This window comes from Trichoderma citrinoviride (genome assembly GCF_003025115.1).
Source record: "Trichoderma citrinoviride strain TUCIM 6016 unplaced genomic scaffold BBK36scaffold_3, whole genome shotgun sequence".
Lineage (NCBI taxonomy): Eukaryota > Fungi > Ascomycota > Sordariomycetes > Hypocreales > Hypocreaceae > Trichoderma > Trichoderma citrinoviride.
The window spans coordinates 1461422-1485637 of record NW_020194711.1 but is presented as its reverse complement, the minus strand read 5'-3'; the positions used below and the strand labels follow the sequence as shown (position 1 = coordinate 1485637).

Genomic DNA, 24216 nt, shown 5'->3' with positions numbered 1-24216 from the left:
TACCTACTTCACCAACTTCTTCTCATTACCCAGAACCTCCAAATCCTTTGCGATTATATATACATCTTTCATTCTCTTTTACACAGTCTCCCCAGAACCAATGAATACTCCTTGATGATTCCCGGCATCCGCCTGCTGCCCCTCGGCCTCGGCCGTGGCTACGCCACCACCCAACGGCCAGCATCCCGGCTCAAGCCAACCATAAGCCTAGATCACGTACGTACATACACACGAAACAATATCAGGAAAAAAGTAGACTCTATATAATGAAAAAAGCTGAGCCCAAATGATTATGATTTCTTTTAGTTCCTCCAACGATCCAGAGCCCTGTCCTTGTACCGCACCATCTGGCGAGGCACGAGACGCATCTCTGACCCTCGAACAAGAGCCGAATCCCGCAAATACGCCCGTGATGAATTCGAGCGTCATCGCCACGTTCAAGATATCGTAAGTCTTCATCTCGCACCCCCTCATTCCAAATTCTCCCCCGTTCTGTAGAGAGGTAGATAAGTTTCAAGACCCTGCTAACTCTGGCAATCAAAACAAAGTCTCACATAAGATACCTCCTCTCAACAGGCAAAACCGAATGGGAAAGCATGGAGAGGTATATCGGGGGTATGTAAACAACTACATATATATACGCAAAAAAAAAAAAAAAAATGTACATATCATGACAGGGAGAATCTTCGAAACCGTCGATTGTTCAAGTCCATCCCAGCGAGCAGCTTCTTTCCACAGCGCAAATCTGTCGTATCAATGTCCTCTCCGCCCCCCCATTCTTCCCCAGGAAGTCATTGCCGTAAGACCGTCCGTCTATCATTCGTCCCGCCCCCAGGCTTCTTTGTAGTTCCTTATTTGCGTAGTCCTGGTTTGTTCATCGTTTTCCCTTTCGTCGCCTTTTAATGCGCCAATAATATACAATATGTCCGCTCTTCGCCAGGGAGATCGTCATCGTTCGTGAAAATGAGTTTTAAGTGAAAAGTACAGGAAGGATCAATCGGAAGCGATCTTTCTAGCTCTGTCGCTGCTTGTGTCGAGGATTCGCCTTGCAAATAATGTACAGGTAGCCGTTATGTCGCTTCCCAGCCTTTCGACGAACAACCTGCATCATTCCCCCGTCAGTCTTACAACCCCCAATTCTCAAATCACGACCACCGAGAAAGACCAATTACCCACCTTGCAGTGCTCACACCTCTTCTTCACCGAACTGTGCACCTTCATCCCCCTCGTCTGCTGCAGCGCCCCTCCAACCGCAGGTCTCGACATCCATCCCATCCAGGCGAACACCGGGCTCGCTGTCGCGAAGCTGCCCGCCTTGATGGTGGCGGCCGGGGCGGAGCGCAGGAGCCCTGCTGTCAGGGAGAGCGTGCGCAGCAGGGAGGCCATTTTGTAGGGATCGTGCGTGTGCTGATTTGTTTGTTGGCGTTGCTGGGCGAAAGGTAGGAGAACGTCGGCCGTCTTTTTTTTGGTGGAGGTGCAAGTCCGGTATCTGCCGTTCAAGGTCACGTGATTACGCTGCCCGATGCTAAACACCACCTCAACCTCGTTCTCGTGTATCTACTCCGTACTTTATGTTCATTTACTTTCTCACCAAGATTGCGCGGGCTTTGGGTGGAAAATTCCTTCATTTCTTTTTGTGAACTCATAGTAGCAGGACTCGTACATTCATTCATACATGGTCGCGTTAGTCAACGTCGATAGATGTTCAAAGCCTCGAGAGCTTCCGGAACTGCCGCCCATGGGCCAGTGAAAATAGCAAATCGCAGAATACCTTTCTTCCATGCCCTCCAACGCCCGCTTCCTTGTGTTCTTGATAGTCCCAAGAGGCCCAAGAGGTCCCCCAACGGGAGTGTCCAACTAAATTCAATCCTGGGGTCAAGTGTCGTTGAAACCGCCTAACAAGTCAATCTTCCTAAAACCTTCTGAGCACCAACTGCCAGCCTTGAACTGACATTATGACAAAGTGAAGTGAAATCTGCCAAACCCGTGAACGCGGAGCACCTCGCGCAAACCGTCCAGAAAAGAGTTGTGGCCAATAGAAGCCGAATCCTGGATATATACCGTTCAAAGAAAGGGGCTCTAGCAGAGACGAGCCCAGAAGAAGTCAGGCCAGAGAGGAGACCGGGATGGAAATAGGCCAGAAAAGAAAACGAGGTAGGAAAGGAACCAGAAGGAAAATAAACCGAGGGATGAAACACCTCGAAAGAAAACAAACCCAGAAAGAAATGGCACGGATCGTTTACCAACCGTTCCGCTTCATGCGATTGGCCACATCCAGAGCTTTGCGGTGGTCAAAGAAAGATGCATCTGGCTCCCCATTTTCCATCTGCAGCTCGTCCTGATGATCTGGCGCTCCACCATCCTCTCGCGTGGGAGGGAAAGCCGGGACGCCATTCCACCGGCGGTGGTATTGGTGCCGCAGCTCCAGAATACCTCGGCGTTGAAGGTCGTAGCGGAAAGCAAAGGCCACGGCCTCCGTCCACAGGCAAGCCATTATCGAGCCCTTTGCGACAGCCTCGAGGCTGGGGACGCCCACCAACGAATCAAAGGGAAATTTGTTATCTCGCATCAGGGCCGATGAGTCATTTGGGCGCTCAGTCTCGGTGGATTCGAGACGGATCAGGCCAGCTCCGTTGTCGTACAGAGGCGCATCCAAGTTGAAGCTTTCCGGCTGCCATAGAAAACATACACTGTCCAGCAAGTCCAACTTCCAGGCCCTGCCATGGCCTCTCTCTTCGTCCAGAGCCCGCTGCAGAATGCAGGCGGAGCAAGTTCGCAGGTACGCTGGGAGGAGTTTGGCGCGGCCGGGGAAGAATTCCCGAAAGGTCTCATATCCACAGGATGAGCAGAAAAACTTGGAGCCCATCTTCTTCGTGTAGTATAGGGGCCAGTCCAGGCTGAGATACGGTTCGAAGGCGATGCGGGTCGGCTTGAGCAGGTCATACGTGGCCTGTGTCCTCTTGTCGTTCCCATCGGGGTCTTCGTCTTCCACCTCCAGATATCGGTACAGGGCATCCAGGAAGCAATAGGGGCCAAGGGGAACGTTTGGCACTTTGGCCATCCAGTCCATCAACGCGCCGTCTTTGTCAAACAGCTGACCAAGGTCAAGGGCTTTTGCCTTCATTACGGCCTTGAGGAGAATGCCGTAGAAGCCTCGCTGCCCAACGTCCATTAGCAAGGGGCACCAGGCGAGGCCATATGTGGCCGCATTTTCATGCTGATACGGCATGCCATCTTCGAAATTGGGATAGAAGTCAAACCCCTTGATTGCTGGCAACTTCTTCTTTCGTCGACCAGTGTTGATGTCATAAATGAGATCCAGGATGGGGATCAAGTCTCCAAAGTGAACTAGGGGACATCTGTACACGCCCACCTGGACGACGTGAGGCATGCCTCTCAAAATGGTGGCAAGCATGCGGCGGTCAACCAACGGTACGTCATGCAAGTGTACAACTTCAATGTAGGTGCTGACAGTGTGTATCTCCCTCACTAGCCAAATCGTTAGAAACCAATGCTTCAGAAGTTTCGAGGCGGTGCCTCAATGCCCCGTGACACTTACTGAGCGTGAGCAAGCCTTCCATAGCAAGGCTGAGCGGCATGCGGTACTCCTTGTTGCTGCCTTCGAACTGATTCGCCGACCACATAGTTGTAAGCGGCTTGAGCGACCCCATGATATTGATAGCTTCTTTGTCGAAATACCACCATCCCACAGCACTTTTTGCGGTTCGTGGATCGATCTTGTCGTCTTCCGCAGCCCAGTAGGGTCCATTCGAACGCAAGCACTTCCCCCGGAACTTCTTCGCCATCCGGAAGAACTCATGCTCAAGCCCGACGGCTCGCAACTTTTGGCTGTCAGAGTCTCCTTCAGTCTCCAGCCTTTCAAGTGCTGCCATCCATTTGGCCGAATTGACCGGAAAGTCGTACTTGGAAAGTGCCTCTTTGATTTCATGGGTATATTGCTTGGGCACCATCGCGACAAAGACGTTGGATGGGCCCTTTACTTTGTAGCAACCAGAAGAAAAGTCCCACCGATTCTACTTCTATGTCAGACGCAAAGTGTGTTCCGTTCTGTTGGACCCAAAGGAAGGGCAGCGATGGCGACTTACTATGTTTCCAGTGACAAGCTTAAACATCGTGCTGGAAGTCAGCGCTAGGTTCATAACAGCTTTGTGGCCGTGGGCAAAGACGGAGTTGAGTATCTTTGCCCCCAATTGACTGTGATTCATGATGCTCTCCATGGTGAGTTGCTCCTTGGGGCCGTTCGTGACCGCTTCGGGAGAAGGGGTCTTGCTCACTGCCTCCGAGGCAATCTTGTCGAGCCTCTCTGTAGGATAGTAGGGCCCCTATAGTTGCTCATCAGCTTTGCTATACTTCAACACTGCTTTCTGTTGTATTTCACTTACCTTGGTCAGGGGCCCTAAGGACCTACTAGCACCACGGCCAGGTCGGTCGGCTTTGGAGAGAAACCTGCCAGAGCGACCCCTTCGCACAGTTTGTAACCTGTATCGCTGACGCCCCAGAAGACTCCTTCGACTTGGACGGGTCATCTTCTTCTTGAGGTGACTCGTAAGCTCCGCTTCCAATTCTTTGAGCGGTCTCTTCGTCACTGCTGGATGAAATCCAGCTTCTTCCAGTCGCTTTCTGGATGCTTTCATTCCATATGGGGTGAGAGGGGCTATAAAGAAGTTAGTACGGCGTAGCTTTGCTCCAGATATGGCAGTACTTACACGAGCTTTCGTCGTTTGGCGCCATGGCTAAGGGTTTTCTCTCCTTTTCGAGGTTCTTCCCAGCATTCGCGATATGAAGCACTGCGATGAACTTTCTGGAGATGACAGGCTTATGATCCAGTAGACTGCGTAGTCACTATTGTGTCAGTTATCTGAACTCTCAAATGTTGTTGCCATTGCTAAGCCTCAAGTAGTGCCAACGGATAAGGGGATAAGTGTTGTTCAGTGGAGAAATATGGCTTGCGGAATGATTTTGATATAGTCAAAAGCGAATGCCACAGTCTAAGATGATGGGGGTAGAACCACTCATGTGTTGGAGGAGGCAACGTGAAGCTGCGAGGCAGTGGTATTGGGGGGAGAGACCGTTAATGACTGCCGGTGGCTTTGAGGACGGCTAGGGTTGGTTTGCCCAGTGTCAGGGATAGGGAATCTGTGTTCTTTTCGCGACTTGGGGGAGAAGCTGGAGAGTCACGAAGAGTCACGATTTGAGCGAAACGCGCTTCTGAGAAGAAAGGAAACACACAACAGCAGGACAGTGAGAGGACTATGTGAGGTAGGTAGGAGGGAAGAGTGAAGCTATGTGGGATCTTGTGCTGATGATGGAAATGAGGGGGTGTGATGATAATGGAGATGTATGGCCTTATACAAGGTGGACCGGGTATGGAGGAGCGGTGTTTACTTACCTGGTGGCCGCGGGCGGAGACTTGGAAAGAGGAGATCAAAGAAGTACGAAAGGTAACGAGCACAACTGCTTGAGCTGAGACTCGAGGAAGGTTTGGAGTCGATGCTTGATAAAAGACGTAGCGTGCAGAGATTGTTGATATTGAGTTGGGTTGAAGAAGAAAGATGGATGGATGGTGGGTGGGAGAGAGTGGGAGAGCAGAAGAGAGAGGAGAGGAGAGGAGGAGGAAAAGCAGGAGGGGGGGTAAACAGTGAAGGCAGACTGCGAGGCACGTGTGGGCCGCACGCACACGCACCTCGAGCCTTGACAGCTCTGCAGCTCGTCTCCAGGAGCAACTGATGGGAATGGCTTCTGCACCAGTGCTTGCCAGCTGTGACTCAGGGCTGCTCCCCCATAAGTCATAGCTCGCAGGCCCTTGGAGTTTGGTCCAGGGGTTATCTGCTGCTGGAGTCTATCACGTCTTGCCCTTGAAGTTTCTCGCACTTGGTATTCCCATGCCAGAAAGATCTTTGATAGATTTACTTTCTAGTTTTTTGACCTCTATACAACACATCCATGCCATATATTAGTAGAATCGAGTGCAGCTGTGGCAATGAATGCACCGCTTGAACAGGGAATCTTTGATTTCCCATAAACGACTCCTCAAGTCTTCTGCATCCCTTCTGCAAGCAGATCCACAAATACCTGCACCCATTCACGTCACTTGTGTTCAGCCTTGTCCTAGCCCCTGAACACTGGTGTCGGTTGCTCTAGGCGTCTCCCAGCGGGTAAACTCCAGATCCTGCGTTACACAGACTCTGCACCTCTCAATCTCACTTGAACAAAACAGCCTTGAACCTTGCCACATCCCTTCTCTCTCGTTCACTCATTTACCCGCTGTATCTCTGCAGTAACGAATAGCCTTTCAGTCTCAAAAACTCTTCGACAGCATACGGGGTGCGAGATCACGATACCATCAAAAGGCCTTTGGGCAGCCCAGACTGCTATGCAAGCTTGTGCTGCATCCATCATATTTCATTAAGTTGACATCGACGGCAACTGTCTTTGTTGATTTACCCCCTTGCTCCTTCCACTCGATATTACGACGCCAAGCCCAACCCGGACCACGAACCAGCCAGCATCTGAGAGCTACATGTATCTTGTTCAGGCCTTACCCAAGTCTGCCTACAACAATCGCGTCTGTTCCCAGGCATCAGGAAACAGACAAATACTCAATAGAAGCTTTGGCGAGTTTCTTTGACACAACATTCTCCCATTGAGAGCGCGCGGTTAACCTTCTGTTTGTGAGAGCTCAGTAGTAGCTGCTGCCTGGCTTCTGTACACAGGCTCTTTGGAAAGCAGAACAACTCAGATCCAGATACCATGCACTTCGCCATCTCTCAACAGACTTGCGAAAAGTCTGTCTCCAAGGCCGCTGTGAAGATGTTAGACACTGCCGAAGAGGAGTTGCTCGATGCTTGCAGAGCCTCTTCGTGAAGGGCTATTTCAAACTACATGTACGTATCTTCCATTATCTTCAGTCCAACAGTAGCCTGGAAGATGAAAGCCAACATGCTACTCTTGACCCCATGCTTTCTCACGAATGGCAAGCGGAAAAGCTGATCTATTCAGTTCCATCGACAGGACCCTGATAAGTATCACATTCATCGTCAACGGAAACGAGACCTGAACACAACACGACCGCCGATACGAGTCTATGACAAACATGGCATAATTTAAACAATGAACATTTTCTAGAAGGAAAACATATATCGAAATAGCAAATTTGGCGCGGCTATGATCAATTGTGATTCAAGCACTCTTCAGGCCATGACGCTTGAGAATAACGAAGAACATTGAAACGAAGGTATAAACTATTCCGAAACCATGCACCCTACGTTTCCAACACGATAGAAGAGGAAGAGCTCAGAAACCTGGGAGCATACAGAGAATTGCAGACTAGATGTAAGGGTACCACGGCCTTCTCGACATGTTTCTCGCCATACATGCTCTGGCAGATACCCCAGGTCTTCAACGAGCCTTGCTTTCAGCGAGATGTCGATGATCAGACATGCCAAAGCCACCATATACAGAGACTAACCACATAAGAACTTGAAACAAGCTCTTAAACTTATAGATCCATCCTCACTTATCCAGGTACCAAGCAACAGGATAGCTAATACGAGCTACAAATTGCAGATGTGTGCAAGAATCAACCTCCCAATGAGATGACCACCCCTTTTCTTGACAACGAATCTAAAGTGTTTCTTAGCCAAAGCCCATATAGCTGTCTTCTATAGCTCTCAAAACAATTGCTGATACGAGTTTGACTGGAGCAGATATCGAGTCAGCCTTGACGAGCTGCGTGCCCCGAACTGTCATCGTCAAAGATACAACTCATATCGTCGCTCGATAAGCCTAAGGTAGAATGGCTTTAGCTTCTACCTAGGTACGATACGACAGACTATACGCCTTTTATAGAAATATTGAGTGGTCCGACAATCCTCCAAAAGCCTTGGATTGAATCCATCATTGTTCACCCAAGTCTTTGGTTCTTTGTGTGATACCCGATTCGGTCTCGCCGGACCCAGACTTGAACATCTCCGAATCGCGAACCAAGCCCGATATCTAGGGTATCATTTGCACTGATTCAAGCACACGGCTCTCCAAACAGTGCCTGGCTGTGGAGACAGATGGCTATCATTCACTTCACAGGAACAAGAAGGGAAAAGGGTTTGCGTGCTCGTTCATGGCGAAAGCGTACCTTGCGTATGTGTACTGTACTGTAATTGTGGCCGATTCCAGAGGGATGGTAGCCGATCACCTCAACTTCTGCTCCTCCAGCCGAGGCCCAGGTTCAGATGGGAGTCGTCCAGGTACTGTAGCTCCGTAGAGCACCTCGATTCCGCACAATCGCACGCCACCGATCTAACCGGGGAAGAGGGATCACACGACTCGAGCTCCGGCACCGCTTTCCACGCCGATCGAATCCCGGGCCATTCTCGTCGCTTTGTACCACCAGGGACATGAATACACATTACACGCCCTACGCCCTACGGGATGGGATCACAGATCATCTGTCCTTGTCGTCCTCTCGCTCAATGCAGACAGCGTCTGATTATCGAATGAAGGACACAAGGCGACTGCTACTCGCCGGCTTGCGCATCATATCCGACTCCCGCAATGACATCAGCTATGTATGTAGCAGCCGGCAATTCTGCCTTTGAAACGGCAATGCGGTATTATGTATGCGAACAGAAGGAGCCAGCTGCCTGTGTCGGCCAAGGGGATCGTCTTCCGGACGGCGGCATGACAATGGCCTCCATCCTGCCTGCATTGACTGGCCGGAGGCTGCAGATTCTCGTACAGGGATCCGTCTGCCTCTCGCCCAACCAAGATTCCAATGCAGAGTCACACCACCTTGGCCAATGAGGCGGATGTGCCACCGTGACTTGAAACGGTCGCCGAGGGCTGATACGAGACGACGAGCGACAAAGCGCGGGTTTCCAACAACTGTCCGGTGCCGCCGGCCGTGAAGCGGACCGAGGACAAGAAGCAGAGGATGAGGCCAGAGATGATCCAACGGCGTGATTGGCGTCCGGAAAATGGCGGCCTCCCGCTCGGGAACCTGCTTTGACGTACGAGGACTTCCGGTGTGGGTGCTGAGTGCTTATGCCCGCTTTGGTCGAGTATCAAGTGACGGGGCAGGCCATCATACGATTCGCTGCCTCGCGCCTTGATACAACAGGCCAACGTCCCGGTACCTAGACGATTGATACTACATGTACCGCCTCTTCCGCACATCACGATAGATACATAGTAGTACTACTACTAGCCACGAGACTGCCTAAACGTGGTATTTTAGATTCATCGAGATGGCCAACGCACACACCTGTAGGGTATCTATCGGTTGAAGACTTTTGAAGCCGTCCAGGTTCAAGCTCCAACGGCCGTCCCCACCGGTGACAGCGAAGCGGGGGTGAAGTTGGCGATCAAGATGCGCGCTTCTGGAGATCCAGTTGACGGGCGGCAAAGTGGTGCTCCTCTTTCTTTAGCTGACTCTTTGCTTCTTTTCCTCCTGCTTGGATCCGTGCAAGTCCCGAGCGGTGGAGTCGTGGCTCGTCGTCACAAGGCGTCTTGGCATCGCCAAAGCTAAAGAAAGCTGGGCTCGTATGTACGAGTACTTTACTGCGAGTCAAATAAATGAGTGGTTTGTGGTCCAGCAATCTGGAAAACGTTGTGCGTTCATATGATTCGGGGTGGTTCTGCTTCTATTATTAGGAGTGTGGACCAGCCACCGAGGAGAATGTAAAGGGACGTTGAGATGCAATCTCGTGTTCTGTTCCGGACAATTGTTGGAATACTACTCCGTACTACATATTTAATGACATACAGAAATGAGAAGTAAAGGAACCAAAATAGAAATCCTAATGGAAACAATTCATTAATAATGAAATGTTTCATCTTGTTTTCCCCGGTTCAACCACCAAAACCATTGCATTCTCATCTCGCGCCGCCCTCTAATTACGTGCCTGAGCTACTGAGTTAGGGGTGTCAAATACATGGTTGATGCGATGCGATGTGCCCTTTTCACGCACTGTTAACTCGAGTCAAGTTCGATATGCGAATCAATGAGAGGGGGAGGCAAGAAAGTAGATTTGATTGACGGGTATCTTGACTCGAAGCTCCTGGCAGCGGGAACCAGAAAAGCGCAGCTACTATTACTTCTTGTTGTTCAGACCCGGGGGGGGGACTCGCCGTCATGTATTAGTCTATCATAATTCGAATTCGACAGAGAAACTAGACAAATGCAGTTCCTCGCCATACTGTAACCTGCTGTTCGTCAGATGCCAAAAGCAAAGGAAGCCTTGATAGCCCTAAATCGTCCCCTTGGCACACATGGCAGATACAAATTTCTATTGGGGATATTGCTTCAATCGTTCCTCGATAAAGGCCAGGTAGCTTCAAGAGAAGCGGCCTCGGCAATGAAACCAATTCAGTACGGTTTCCATCACGGAGACTTGCCGAACGATCTTCATCTTGAGATTGTTTGCCTGCGACAGCACCACGAAACTTATCCAGCACCTCTCATTTGGTGAACAAAATGCAACCCCCCTTGTCGCATTAGATGGAAAATCTCATACTTTTTGCCCTTTCTTTCTTTCTTTCTCCTCCCAAGTTTAATGATTCTGCCAGCTGCTAAAATACGGGTCTGGGAAACCCTGTTCATTACAATTTTTTCTTTTATTGTCCTTCTAATTACCTGATACGGAGTACTCGTACGTAGGTAAGGTAGGGATGTGCCTGTAATAGTCTGTCGAGTTTTGGTTTGGCTTTACTCTCTCTCACATCGGAGATACTGGCCGGGTCGGGCCTCGTATCAGGGCGTGGCTCGTATGAAGACGCATGGCAGAGTGAAGTAATTGTAGGAATACAAGTTTTGCAGAGGGATTGAGAGAGATGAGAGATGAGCACTGCGTGGTTGAAAATCACCATTGAAGATAAGGCAAGGGCTGATGTGTAGGTAATACAGCACTCCAGCGAAGCGGTACTATGAGCGTGTAGGAGTAAGCTCATACTTTACGCTCTCGTATGTACTTACTACCGAGTGGCTTGATGAGAAAGGGGGTCGCCTCGCATCGCATCACATCGAAGCGCATCGAAGCAGCAGCAGCAGCAGCAGCAGCACCTGCGTCGCATCCATACGCTATCACGCACCTGCAGCTGCAGCGCATCAGATGGAACTGAGAGGGAAGGGAAAAAGCGCCTCACAAGAAAAGATGGCAAACAATAGCGCAACAAAACCCGTGAGCTTCCTCTCCCTGCCTGCCCCTCACATACTTGGCGCTAGGGCGTCACATGGCCCGGATGACAACAACGTGGTGGTGCAAGCTAAGAAGAAGAGAAAAAAGAGGCTGGCTAAGAATGGGTGTGAAGGCGTCAGAGAAGGTGTCTTTCGGTCTGTTTGTTATCTTGTCTAGTCTGGCCGTGGAATGCGTGTGCGTGATGCCCATTGGGTGCCGTTGTTCGTGCAGGTGAGAAACGACGGCCGGGACAAGGCTCGACAGAGGAAGGACATGAGGCTTCACACCATCACCAACAACCAGCCCCAAGTTGGTTGCAAGTGACCTGCTGAATGGGCCCCTTGTCCCATGCATGTAAAGTATGTACATGCACCTTTCGTGCGTCCAATCTCGCCATCAGAAGCCAGAGTCAAATATCAAGTAAGGTACAACAACAGTATGGAGGCATCTCTTGTCTTTGATCGTTTTGGTTCTTCCATTTCAATCTCAAACCGGGATCCCCCTCTCGCAGGTACTTAAACATCACAGTCTCCGTATTTGTACATGAGAAGGGGGCAAAAGGGATCCAACGCGCCACTTTTGTGCAGCCAAGTGCCATCTCGGTACTTGAAGCCCAGGCCGCTGCTTCTGGTTGGTCCAGTTTCCCCGGCAGGGCGTCAAGGTACAGGTACAGGCACAGGTACAGGTACAGATACAAGAACTCCATAATAAGGCACCTTACCTGTCACATCACGGGCATTGCAATGCAAAAGGCCATGGAGGAGAGAACAGGCAGGCAGATGCTCGTGTTGCTGGCACCACGGAAGCACTGATGCCACCTCCCTCTCCAGCACATCTACCTACCTAACCTGGCACTAGAAGCTGTAGCAGAACAACAACAGTGAGGAGAAACCATCGAGACGTTCAGGTTCTCGTCAGATCGCTGCATCTCGCAGAAAAGAAAGCCAAGCAGCGGAGGCCAGACATTGAGGACAAGGCCGCTCCCTCATCCCGCATTGCTCCATCCGGCCGCTGCAGCAGCATTCTCCCGGATGGCTATAAATCGACTCCGTACATACGTGAGAGACCCGATCGTGGCAATAGTCGCAGTTATTATAGATGCGAGCACGTACAGCTACCTACACAAAACCCTCCGTATGGCTCGAATCGAGAGCCTCCCTCCAATCAAGCCTGCGCCCGAGTTTCACCGCCTCTCATCAGGGCGGCTTTCTTCCTGTTGCAGGAGAATCAGGAGGTCGAGAGACGGCGCCCCCCTTTGATTGATGGGCAAGACTCGCCTCTGCTGCTGTCACTCTCCTTCCTGCGGCCACCCCTGGCCACACCCCTGTCTGCCCTATCTCTTTTTTTTTCTCCTGCTGCTCACTTCTGCGACGTCGACGTCGGTACTAGCCCGTAAACTCGAACAGTGGTACCATTTTTGCTTGACCGTGATCCACCATCGAAAGAGAAAGAAAATACCACAAGCAGTAATACGTACATAGAGCGTTTCTGCCCTTCAAACTGTCATGCGGTTCGCGCCACGGCCAAGACCAGTTTGGCGCAACACTAGATGGACTAAAAAGTCAAGACTTGAGACCAACTGTTTCTCCGTGCACACTCATCGTCGCATCAAAGAAAAAAAAAAAAAAAACTTCAGGAAAAAAACAGAACCCTTGAAGCCGGCGAGGGATCGACATGGCAGTTGGACGGACGGTTGCCCGCAAGGTGCAGTTGCCGCGATTTACCCGGCGCGAATGACACATGGCAAGGGGACAGTGCTCGACACTGGGCTGGCGCTTGTACCTCCTGTATCGCGGTAGAATGAACAACCTTGGAAAACACGATGCTTGAGATGAACGAAATGGCTGGACCGCAGGGTTTTCCTTCATTTTGGCAGTCAACGAGATAGGAGACGGCGAGAACCGAGTGATTGAGTTTGCAAGTCTGATTCATTTACCTTTTTTCTTTATTTCTCGCCTACCTTACCTTCATGCTCATCGTCGCTCTCTCTTTTTCCCACCGCGTGCAGATCGCTGTTTGCTGCTAATTACGCGTACCGGCTCATGGACCTGGATTTCCCGTCTTCATCAACTTGAACGGCCTCGAGAATGAGCAATACGATAACTTACCACGCCGCACCGCGAGCCGACATTCGCAATCCCGGCCGCCCGTCCACTTTTCCCACCAAGGAGTAATGAAGCAAATCAATGCGCACTACTCGTACCTTCGTATGTACCCGGCTCGGTCTGCCGTGTATCTCGAACAAGAAGCCCGGCGTGTAGTTTCAGGCGTCGGGCGAAAAGGGGGGGCGCCTAAGGTAATCTCGATGTCCATGTACGCAAGTACTTGCTTGCATTGCCCAGAAACAGACGCCGAACCATCACCATTGCTTTGTGTGGCTGCTCTATATGTTTTCATGTCTGGTACTACTGGCAGAACCAGATGCTGGTGTGGACGGAGCCATAGTACCAAGTCGGCAGCCCTTACATATCAGACTCTGCTCCAACTGCTCGAACCAGCGCTGCTACTAGACAACCACTAGCCGCCAGAGGGCATCACCAGACGGATGGCCTCCCGTATCACCTTGGAGATGCGCAGCTGCAGCAGGCGAAGATGGATCGTGGGGCAGGCAAGATAATCTAAGATGGCCCATTCATGCACACAGACGTCCAAGGGTTCACGGCGATCCCCATGTCGAGCAATAGCTTCCACGAGACAGGTTCGAGCTTCCACCTTACTTTGCCCTCGCGGGATGCTTCGTGCTTGCTGTCCATGTAAGGTACGCGGATTCACGACTCGGTTCCCCGTGCTCAGACCCTCGTTATTGTTCCTTTTTTGCCCTGCCAGTCTTATCGGCCGGCCCAAGGCCCCAGGCGGGACAAAGGAACAAAGGAGAAAAGGGCTGTCTATCCTGTTTAAAATGAGAAGTGGAGGAGGCTGGGAGTCATTTCACCACGACGACGAGCCAGACAAGCACACGAGAGAGACGGCCGTGCGAGAAGCGGCACCAGCAGCACGGCCTGCAAGTACCTGGCCCGTTCGGGGCAGACCCGCCGCGAGCCCTGGCGCCTGGGTGGCTGCCGAACATTTCTGCCCGCCCACTAGCGCAGGCCGGTCGCGGGTCTGCAATTTCAGGCCCACTCGCTTAAAGCCCGCACGGACCAGCTGCGGCCCACTGCAGCCACTGCAACCACTGCGACCCTCCCCTCCTCCCCCCCCAAGACGCCCCCAAGCACAGCGAGTCTCAGGGCATTCACGCACTGGAGCGCTAGCGGGCCTTGACACCAGACAGCGAGCCACTGGCTGGCCCACCGCGAGCTTCTCCCGCCGTGGCGTCACTGGCGATAGTAGTTGTACAGTAGACTAGAGACAAGACAGACGACACGACACACGCACGACAACGGGCAGGTCGAGCCACTCACGCTGCAGCCGCATGTGCTCAGCTGTCCTGTCTGTCTGTCTGTCTCTGTCGATTCATCGGTCCAGGGCCTCGAAAGGGTCTGCAGGGTTGATTCCAGGCCTTCTGCCCACTGGTCACACAGGCCAAGCTCGCCATTTCCCTCCCACCACCCCCTGGCCGCTTTTATTTTTTCCCACCCGACCTTCAGTCCTCCTCGCCGGCAAAGCAAATAAGTAGCCCTGGCCACCCCCTTCTGCTACCGACTCTTCTTCCTCTTCCTCCTCCCACTTTCTTTCTTCACTACACGCTTCACCAGCGCCATTCCACCATCCGAAAGGCTTTTTTCTGGATCCTTCTTTTTTTAATACCCCCCCTTTGTTTGTTGTGATACCCCCGCGCTTTAAGATACCCTTTTTTCTATCCAGAATGGCTGAGGAACAGAAGCCCGTTGAGGTCGCCGCCCCGGTGATCAAGGAGGAGACCGCCGCCCCCGTCGTCGTTGAGGAGGCGCCCGCTGTTGAGGCTGCCCCCGTTGCTGTCGTCGAGGACAAGCCCGCGGAGGAGGCTAAGCCGGCCGAGGGTGAGGAGGCCGAGCCTGCCAAGGAGGAGGACAAGAAGGAGGAGGAGGCCAAGCCCATCGAGGAGGGCTTCCTGGGACACAAGGCCCAGGGCGCCAGCTTCCCCAAGTGAGTTTAGCGAGAAGCAACTGAGCGCTTGGTCTGGGAGAATCACGAGTTTGCTGACCAGAGTCGCCCAACAGGAACCTGATCGCCAGCAAGACTTTCCTCTTCTTCGGCAACGAGGCCGTCGAGGCCGAGGTGCTCGCCGCCTACAAGAAGGCCGAGAAGCACGTCGAGACTGCCCAGCACAACATCGCCTGGGCTGCGCACACTGGCAAGGGTCTTCTGTTCATTGGTGACAAGAAGGCCCCCCATGGCGTCATCAACCTGGTAGGTTTCCGTCTGGAACTGTCTCTATGAGTCCTGTAACTAACCCTGATATTCTACAGGCTGATGCCACCGAGCCTGAGACCGACGGCTCTCACAAGTTCCACTTCTCTGCCAAGGGCAACAAGCACACCTTCAAGGCCAACTCCGCCGCCGAGCGCGACAACTGGGTTGCCCAGCTGAAGGCCAAGATCGCCGAGGCCAAGGAGCTCGCCGCCACCGTCACTGAGTCCGAGGTCTACAAGCAGACCATTGAGAGCCTCAAGCCCGCTGCCAAGGAGGAGAAGGCCGAGCCCGCCAAGGACGAGGCCGCACCCGCTGAGGAGGCTGCTGCCAAGGCCGACGAGCCTGCTGCTGAGGAGGAGGCCGCCGCCGCCCCCAAGGAGGAGACCAAGGACGAGCTCAAGGTCGAGGAGCCTAAGCGCCGCTCCGCTAGCCGCAAGCGTGCTTCTTTCTTCGGCTTTGGCAAGAAGGAGGAGAAGAAGGACGAGGCCAAGACCGAGGAGGCCGCCGCCACTGAGACTCCCGTCGTTGTTGAGCCCGTCCCCGAGGCTGAGGCTCCTGCTGCTGAGGAGGTCCCCGTTGTTGCTGAGCCCGCTGCTGAGGGCGAGACCAAGCCCGCCGAGGAGGCTGCTCAGCCCGAGTCCCCCAAGGAGAAGCCCGCTGTCAACAAGCGCACCAGCTTCTTCGGCAACGTCTTCTCCAAGAAGGAGAAGAAGGCCGCCGAGGCCAAGCCCGAGGCTGAGTCTCCCAAGGAGGAGGACGAGGCTGCCGCCACCACCGAGGCTGCCCCCGTCATCCCTCCCGTCGAGGCCACCACTCCCCTGGCCGTCGACGTCAGCAGCCCTGCCACCGTCCCCACCGAGACCACTGAGGCTGCTGTGACCAACGGCGAGACCAAGAAGGACAAGGAGAAGCGCAAGTCTTCCCTGCCCTTCACCTTTGGCAAGCGCGACAAGTCTCCCGGCCCCGGCTCCGAGGGCGAGGAGAAGTCCGGCAAGGGCGCGTTCTCCAAGCTCCGTGCTACCATCAAGGGCAAGGGCGCCGCCAAGCCTGAGGACAAGCCTGCCGAGGAGTCCAAGGAGGAGGACGCCATCAAGGAGGAGGAGGAGACTCCCGCCGCCGCCGCCACCGAGGAGGCCCCCAAGGAGGAGGCTGCCAAGGAGGAGGAGGTCCCCAAGCCTGAGGAGGCCGAGACCAAGCCCGAGGCTGCCGCTCCCGCCGCCCCCGTCGTCACTGCCGCCGCTTAGAGAACTACTCCTCGACAGTGACAGCTTTACGACTTCAAGAAGACACACTTTGCAAAACTTTCCTTTGATATAATTGTCACCAAAAAAACACGCATGAGAGGACTGGGAATGGAAGGATCTGCATTTCTTCACAAGATACCAAGATACCCTGTCGAGACTGCTTTCACTGATACCACTTTCCATTTTGTTGTTTTTTTGCACGTCGATTTGGACGAAATTACAAAGAAAAAAAATACCTCTTAATTTTTGAGAGACAAAAAATCTTGATGTTGCTAGTATACAGCATTCGCGTTTCTGCTTTGTTTCGATACCCGAGAGGAGGAAGATAATTAATACCTAATATAAAGATGATGTGTGTCTAAACATTTGTCCATTTTGCATTGTGAATGTCTTGTTTTCCTCTCTCATCTCTACTATTTCGCCCCTTTTTTCCTTAATCTCTTTTGATATTGAGTCCAGTTAACTACCTACTTTAAAGAGCCAATGAACATATTTCATCTCATGAACAGCTCCGCTCACTCTACCTCTCGTTCTTTTCTTCAAGTAAGATAGAAAGTCCCTTGTTCTTGTTCTATGTACGTTGAGAAACTGAGAAGAGCGAAACAGACGAAGAAAAGTAAAAGGTAGAAAACTCCACGCTCTCCACTATTTACGCTTATTTACAAGAATAAGAGGTAAACCGGCCCAACTCCTCCACAGGTTCGCCCTTTTTTCTACGCGTATGCATGGATAGACTTCATTCGTACCATGACCTACCTTAAAACCTTGGGCATTCAGATCACAGCCTCGTCCCATCATCTCGCAAAACCTCAGCGCTGAGGATACAGACCGCACAACTAACTCGACACAACAGATCTTGCAAAATGGTGAAAATCCGTGTTTGTATTTCTTTCGGACTCTTAACATTATCTCCTTTCCGCCTCACCAACTTTTTGATTGTTGTACCAAATCTCGTCCTGAGTCGACCCGTCCATGCATTCATATATCGCTCTGTGTCAACACCATGTTCTAGTGTATATCGTGTGTTGCCGGCGCTTTGCGCTTATCCCAAATATCCTCCCATATCGTGTATGCAATAAGACTTTGTATCAAAGAAAATGAATAGACAGAAAAAAAAAAGACAAAACAAGACTTTGGTATCAGAGGTCAACAGCCTCGTATATGCTGACGAGATCGAACACACACATAGAGAAAAAAGAAAAGATAAGAAAAAAAGTTCAAATCCCCGGCCGGCTGTTTTCGTATCCGAGTCCGCCTGCTGATAGTATTCCCAAGAATGTGAATGAAATGATGACGAAGGCCTCCCTCAAATAGAGTCAAAAGGAAACCAAAAACGCCCGGCTCAGAAATGACACGCTGGGCTCCCACATGTATGTGAATCTAACGAAAAAGAGTATAGAAGTAAAAGAATAAAGATTCAACAGATGTCGCTTCCGCAAAAGCAGCAGATGGCAGGCGGGACAAATGAATCACATCGTATTGACTTTGGCGACTGCTCCGTTCAAAAGGGGGGAGGCTATTGACCGGTGGCCCCCTTTCACGCGTCTCTCGACACAGAAAGGCTCTGGTACTTGCCCACTAGCTCCTCGATTTTGGGGAGTAGCTCGGGAATGCGAAATGGTTTGGAGATAACATCATCCTATACACAAATCAGCGGTTAGCGACATGTCTTCATGACGTGGGGGATGAGGGGGCAAAGACTCACAATTCCTGCGGCCTTTGCATTTTCAATCTGCTCAGGCCGTGCGTATGCCGTAACCGCAATGATGGGGATATGCTTGATGATGGTCCCTTCCTTCTCGAGCTGGCGAATCTTTCTCGCGCAAGTCATGCCGTCCATGACGGGCATCTCCAAGTCCATCAGGATAACGGAAATGTCGACGCCCTCTTCTTCTTGGCCTGCCCAGAATCTCGATCTCTCCAGCGTTTGCAGCGCCTCTCGGCCATGGTTGGCCACAAACGTGTTGTTGCCGTAATTACGCAGCTGTCGCTGCAAAACCTTCTGGTTCACAATATTGTCTTCGACAATGAGCACGTCGAATAGGGGGCTGCGACCTGCATCCGACTGGCATCGCGACGCGGGGCCGCTCGCGGGGGGCTGGCTGTTGGTAGATGTTGTCTGGATCTTGCGCTCGAGCTTGAACGGCGTGATGTGCTCATATTGGGATGGAGGGTTCAGGCACTTCCGGCTCTGGACGTAGAAGCTGAACTTGCTCCCAGCGTCTTTTTGGGAGGAAACGCCAATCTGACCGCCTTGCATTTCGGTCAAGATCCTCGAGATGAATAGCCCCAAGCCAGAGCCGCCGTACTGCACATGCGTCCGAGGCGAGGCCTGCTGGAACCGTTGGAACAAAACCTTCATCTCCTCATCGCCCAAGCCGGCACCGGTGTCTTCCACTGAGCAGTGGATGTTGAAACGCTCACCGGCCCCCCACTCGTCTTCGTTGTCAATATCCATACCTACAGTCCGCTGTATGTCGTTTCGTTCAAAGTAAAACGTCCCCTGGCTGGTAACCTCCGAGATGTCCTTGGACGCGCACATGCTAACGGTGATGGCCCGCTTCTCTCGGCCCTGGGTGAATTTGATGGCGTTGGTCATGAGGTTGATGAGTACTTGCCTCAGTCTGGATGGATCCAGCTTGGCCCAGGTCACCCCGTATGTCTCGAAGCTCTTGTCGACGCGAAACTCAAAGTCGATGTCGTGGGCAAGCAATTCCGACTCGAACATCTTGAGCGTCCGGTGAACGACCTTGATCGGCTGTTCATCGACGGGAGTGACAGCCAGCAGGTTGGAGTCGAGCTTCGACAAAGTCAAGATGTCATCGACGATGCGCTTCTGGTGGCTGGCGCACAGGTTGATGGTGTTAGCAGCATCGAGGCAAGACTCCAGAAGGGCGTCCACCTCTATCCTGTCGGTATGGGCGTTGAACGAGGCTATGCTGTTGGCGATCTGATCCACGCACTGAAGGATGGCCGACAAGGGGTTCCTCATTTCGTGGCTCGTGATGTCGATGAAGTTTTCCTGCTGCCGCTTGAGCTCCACAGCCTCCTCGCGCCTCTCGTTTTGCACCTTTTCCGCCCACTTTTGGGAGGAAATGTCTGTGATACAGCCGAATATGGATGCCAGGCTGCCATCGGCGTCTTTCTCGGGAAACGCGCTCATCAGGACCCAGGTGTCGACGGTGTGATCTCCGCACGGCTGACTGCAGTTGAATCGAAACTCGACCGAAATGGTCACCTTTTCCTCCAGAAGCCTTGTCCAAGCGGTGTCCAACCCCGGCCTGTCTTCGACTCGTACGCTGTCCATCCAGGAAGTGCCTATCTGTTCGGATCGAGAGTGCCGAGAAATCTGCCACCACATATCGTTGCAGTAGTTGATGTGACCCTTCTCGTCAGCAATGAACATTCCAACGGGCGCGAACTCGGCCATGCGCGTAAACTTCGTCTCTAGCTCATTGGCTTCTTGCGTACGTTGCAAAAGCTGCTCTGAGAGTTCCTGACGGTCCAAAGCAGCCAGGTGAGCTGCTCGCTGTCCGCGCCGAATCTCCTCCTCAAACAAGAGAACCGAGGCCATGGAAGTAGCCAGCTGCCGCGACAAGAGGTGGATGAAGAGTTTGTAGTCGTCATCATACGGCCGTCGGGGATTCACGCCGAGCACAATGAAGCCCGTCACAGCATCGCCAGTAGTGGTGGGGATGACTGGGAAGACGACGATTGTCCTGCAAGGGTCACCGAAGCCCCGCCACTCAAATCCTTCTATGAGATGCTTTGGCAAGGTGCCGTCCTCCTCAGAGAGCACAACCGGAGCTCCACCCCCTGCCAACGACTGCCGCACGTAAGGCGCAAACCCTTCTTCTGACGTACGTAGGTCCAGAGTCGGGGGGGCCGCCACATGACCCTCTGGGACACCGGGAGATCCTTCGAGAACGAGTTGAGGAGAGTGAACATGACTGCCTGAGTGAAGCGATGATACCTCACTTTCGGCATCGTCTTTGACGGAGTAGATCATGCTGAATGGGATGTCGTACTCGTTGAACGCCAGACCTTTCCTTACCTGTGGCCAGAACTCGCTGACCGAAGCTGCCGATGCCGTCCGCTCCCCAATCTCTCGTAGGGTGAGCATTCGTCGCTCGTTGATCCTCCGTCGAGTATTCTCAAAACTGGGATTGAATAGACCGACGACCTCGCCATCTTCGCCGAGGAGTGGAATTATCGACCATGAAAAGAAGGTTTCTTCCAGGAAGCCATGTCGGTTGATAAAGAGCTGGTCGTCATGCTTCATGGTCGCTTGGCCAGACTCCCAAGCAGACTGGAAGATGGGGGCAAAGTCTTCATAGAGCTCGAACCAGCCCTCCGAAAACCGCTTGCCCATGAGGGATGGATGCTTGCTTCCCGCCAATGCCACATATGCGGCATTGTAGATGCTGACATACTCGGGGCCCCAGTACATGGCGGCCGGGTTGGGGCTTCCCATGACCAGGTTCGCCATGGCCCTCAGGTTGTATCCCCATTCGCTTATGGGGCCAAGAGGCGTTGAAGCCCAATCCACCGATTTTGCCAATTTGATGTGTTCGGGCAAGCTGTCGCTGTACGGGATCCTGGTCCAGTCGAAAGTCGACCTTACAGGCTGCGACTGCAGTACCTCGTTGGTGAAGTCATCGGGATGTCGCCGGTTGATGTCGTACATCGGCTTGATGGTGCCGGTTGCGGGAGTCGTGTCGGCTGTGTCCATGGGCTCACTGGTGCTCTTGTCGGTAGCGGCGCCAAAGTAGTCGGGCGGCTCGGGAATATCGCCAGCGGGTGTAGCTGGAGTCGATATGCAACCGCCACTGTCGTCCTGCCCTAGCATGGGTGCATCCCCCTCCCCATCCTCCTCCTCCTCTTCCATCATGACGGGCATTGGCGAGGCTGCGTGAGCGGTGGGTTGGCAGGTAATGTTTCCGCTGATGAATCGAAACCGACGCCTCAAAGTTGTGGCCACCCACGTAATCCCCCCGTATTCGTATGTTGATGAAGGAACATTGGGCGAGTCTGCACCAGTGGCCATCACCCAGGCCTTGAACTCGTTGAACTCGTCTGAAGGCTCCGGACTGGCAGGGTTGTCTCGGTCGGGGTTCAGAAGACCGTGGATAGACTCAGCCGCTCGCAGAGAGGAATTGTGGTACACCGTAGGTAAGCCCGGGCGATGGGCGTTTGCCGGGTTTGCTAGGTCTATCAAGAACGTGGGCCTGTCATCATGCTCGAGAAGTTCGAGAACGCCAACACCCTGAAGCATTTGCAAGCCAGGGGGCAGGCTGCGCATATCAGGGCTTAGTGAGGGTGCCGACATGTCCATGGACGACGGCGTGCTGCCAGAGAGGGCGGCGCTCGTGGAGCTGACGCTCGCTCTCGGGAGCTTCAGCGTCGTGACCACGCCCGAGGTTTCGTCGCGGGCATGTGCCAGGATGGCGGAGGCCACGTCCGAGACAGGGACGCTGTGAGGGCGATTAAAGTGCCTCGCAGGGGCGTGAGAAAAGAAGAGAGGCGAGACGGCATCGTCGCGATTCAGCTGGAGTGAGCCCACGGAGGATAGGGGGAAGGAGGCGTCGCCCAGCATCTCGAGTCTCCGAGGAGGCGAGGCTCCGGTGCGAGCCTTCTTGAGCGGTGCCGATCCCATTGCTTGGTCGTCCTTGACCTTGCGCGACTGGCGCTTTCCGATGCTGTCCGCAGACGAGAGACTGGCAGCCACGGCCTGGTTGAGGCTGGGGAAGCTCCTGTGCGATGGCAGGGCTGCGATGGGAGACCTTGGAGACCTTGGAGACGTAGGGGGTGGCGAGCCAACTCGGGATATGTGGTTATTGTCGGCATGCCATGGCGTCGGCAAGCCTGCCGAATGGTGTCTCGAGTGGTCCAGGCGGCCCTGCGAAAGGTGAGAAGCGGTGCTGCGGAAGGGTGAGGTGACCCTCTCCAGCGCGGCGGCGAGAGGTCGCGGAGAGGTCGCAGCAGTTTCCTCACCAGCAGAGACGGCGGCGGGATTCGGCAGCCCGGAATCAAACGCGCCGGAAGCCCGATTCGACGGCGATGCTGACGACGCCTGTGAGATGGCAGCAGAAGAAAGGGTGGAGGCTGAGGTTGAGGCTGGAGCAGAGGCGAAATCAGAGTCAGAGACGGGCGCGGAGGCAGAGGCGGAGGCAGAGGCGAAGCCAAGGCAGTCTGCGGAGCTGTCGACCTGATCCTGCATCAAGGCGCCGGAGGGGGGATTAAACGAGGGCGAAGATGCCAGAAGGCAAAAAGAGAAACGGCTGCCGGTTCGATGCGATTCGAAAAAACCTGGCACGGCACCAGAACACGAACACGGCAGGCCGATGAAGACCAAGACCCAAGATTCGGCCTGCACTGACGGACAGCGGGGTTATGGAGAGATGCCGCGCTACCAGAGCGTTCGAGCCTTGCAAGGACTGGCCGGAATAGCGCACTGTTAGGGACCTGGGAAAGCTAGGCCCAGTAGGGGGTCGAGATCGAGATGGCCCGGCGAGCGAGGGTTTGGGTGGATGATGGATGGGGTGGATAGCGGAGCGTTGATCCTCGCTGGAGACAGAGCCGCACCTCCAACGGCCGCGGGGGGGCGTCAACGGATGCGAACGAGCGAGACAGCGGGCAGCAGACGGCTGGAGATGGGTTGACGGAGAGATGTGGCGTGTGTAGACGAGACGGCAGTGTCAGGAGGAGGATGGGGGAGGAGGTGCTGTGTCTTGTCTCGGGGGGGAAGAGAAGAGGTGAGGCGAAGCAAAAGGCGATGGAATCCAATGACCAAGAACCGTCTGTATCCTGCTTCTGCTTATCGAGGAATTCTCAGAGACGATCGATCCGGCAGGGCTTATCAGCGCGAGTGATGACGAGACCGCGCGGAATTCCGTGCTATACAGGATGAGAGAGCAAAAGGGGGATCAGACGGCAATCAAACAGCACACAGCTTTGATGAGCGAGCGAGAGGCGACCAGGGCCGAGCCATATACAGGTATAGCACGGGCACAGCAACAGGTACAGGCACAGGCACAGGCACAGTTACGTACAGGCAACAGCTGCAGAGATGCGTTTTGACCGAGTCGGATCGCAAACCTGCACGTCGTCGCAAGTCCGTGACGAGCTTGGCTTTTGCTTGGCCGTTGATCCAGGGCCGCCGTAGGTCGAGGAGCTCGGAGTCTAAAGGTCTAGAGCCAGGGGAAGGTTGACAGTCCCGACAATAAGGGTCGCCTGGTGGTGGGACTGCTGATCTGATCAGCACCGACTCTGGCTGTGGAGATGCAGCAGTCAATCGCGAGCACAGCGCTGATCACCAGCAAAATCATCGATGCCAGCAGCGCGAACTAGACGCTCCAGAGCGCTGCGATGCCATGCCGGCACCTGGACCGCAGATGCATGCTAGCAGTGCACGCCACGCCGAGCTCTCCTGCTAGCAGCTGGGCGGG

General features: G+C 53.5%; 5 protein-coding genes across 5 annotated transcripts; 2 read left to right on the top strand and 3 right to left on the bottom strand.

Annotated features, from left to right (window-relative positions):
- Positions 1–114: 114 nt before the first annotated feature.
- BBK36DRAFT_1138955 (hypothetical protein) lies at positions 115–623 on the top strand (the record flags this gene model as incomplete). The annotated part of the gene is made up of 3 exons (XM_024893276.1): positions 115–216; positions 307–447; positions 549–623. 3 exons carry the CDS (start codon positions 115–117, stop codon positions 621–623), a joined length of 318 nt encoding a protein of 105 aa, XP_024752180.1.
- A 389-nt stretch (positions 624–1012) lies between these two features.
- On the bottom strand, positions 1013–1296 carry BBK36DRAFT_1098795 (hypothetical protein; the record flags this gene model as incomplete). The annotated part of the gene is made up of 2 exons (XM_024889125.1): positions 1013–1102; positions 1177–1296. Coding segments are annotated over 2 exons (210 nt in total), but the record flags the coding sequence as incomplete, so codon positions are not given.
- Positions 1297–2239: 943 nt separating this feature from the next.
- BBK36DRAFT_1192222 (hypothetical protein) lies at positions 2240–4752 on the bottom strand (the record flags this gene model as incomplete). Its single annotated transcript, XM_024896756.1, has 5 exons — positions 2240–3489; positions 3560–4034; positions 4107–4343; positions 4404–4675; positions 4728–4752. The coding sequence occupies 5 exons, from the start codon at positions 4750–4752 to the stop codon at positions 2240–2242; spliced, it is 2259 nt and encodes a 752-aa protein (XP_024752178.1).
- Positions 4753–14997: 10245 nt separating this feature from the next.
- BBK36DRAFT_1134582 (hypothetical protein) lies at positions 14998–16951 on the top strand (the record flags this gene model as incomplete). Its single annotated transcript, XM_024892359.1, has 3 exons — positions 14998–15257; positions 15332–15521; positions 15581–16951. The coding sequence occupies 3 exons, from the start codon at positions 14998–15000 to the stop codon at positions 16766–16768; spliced, it is 1638 nt and encodes a 545-aa protein (XP_024752177.1). The 3' UTR covers positions 16769–16951.
- Positions 16952–18305: 1354 nt separating this feature from the next.
- Positions 18306–22424, bottom strand: BBK36DRAFT_1112776 (hypothetical protein; the record flags this gene model as incomplete). Its single annotated transcript, XM_024889835.1, has 2 exons — positions 18306–18407; positions 18474–22424. 2 exons carry the CDS (start codon positions 22422–22424, stop codon positions 18306–18308), a joined length of 4053 nt encoding a protein of 1350 aa, XP_024752176.1.
- Between the last annotated feature and the right edge of the window lie 1792 nt (positions 22425–24216).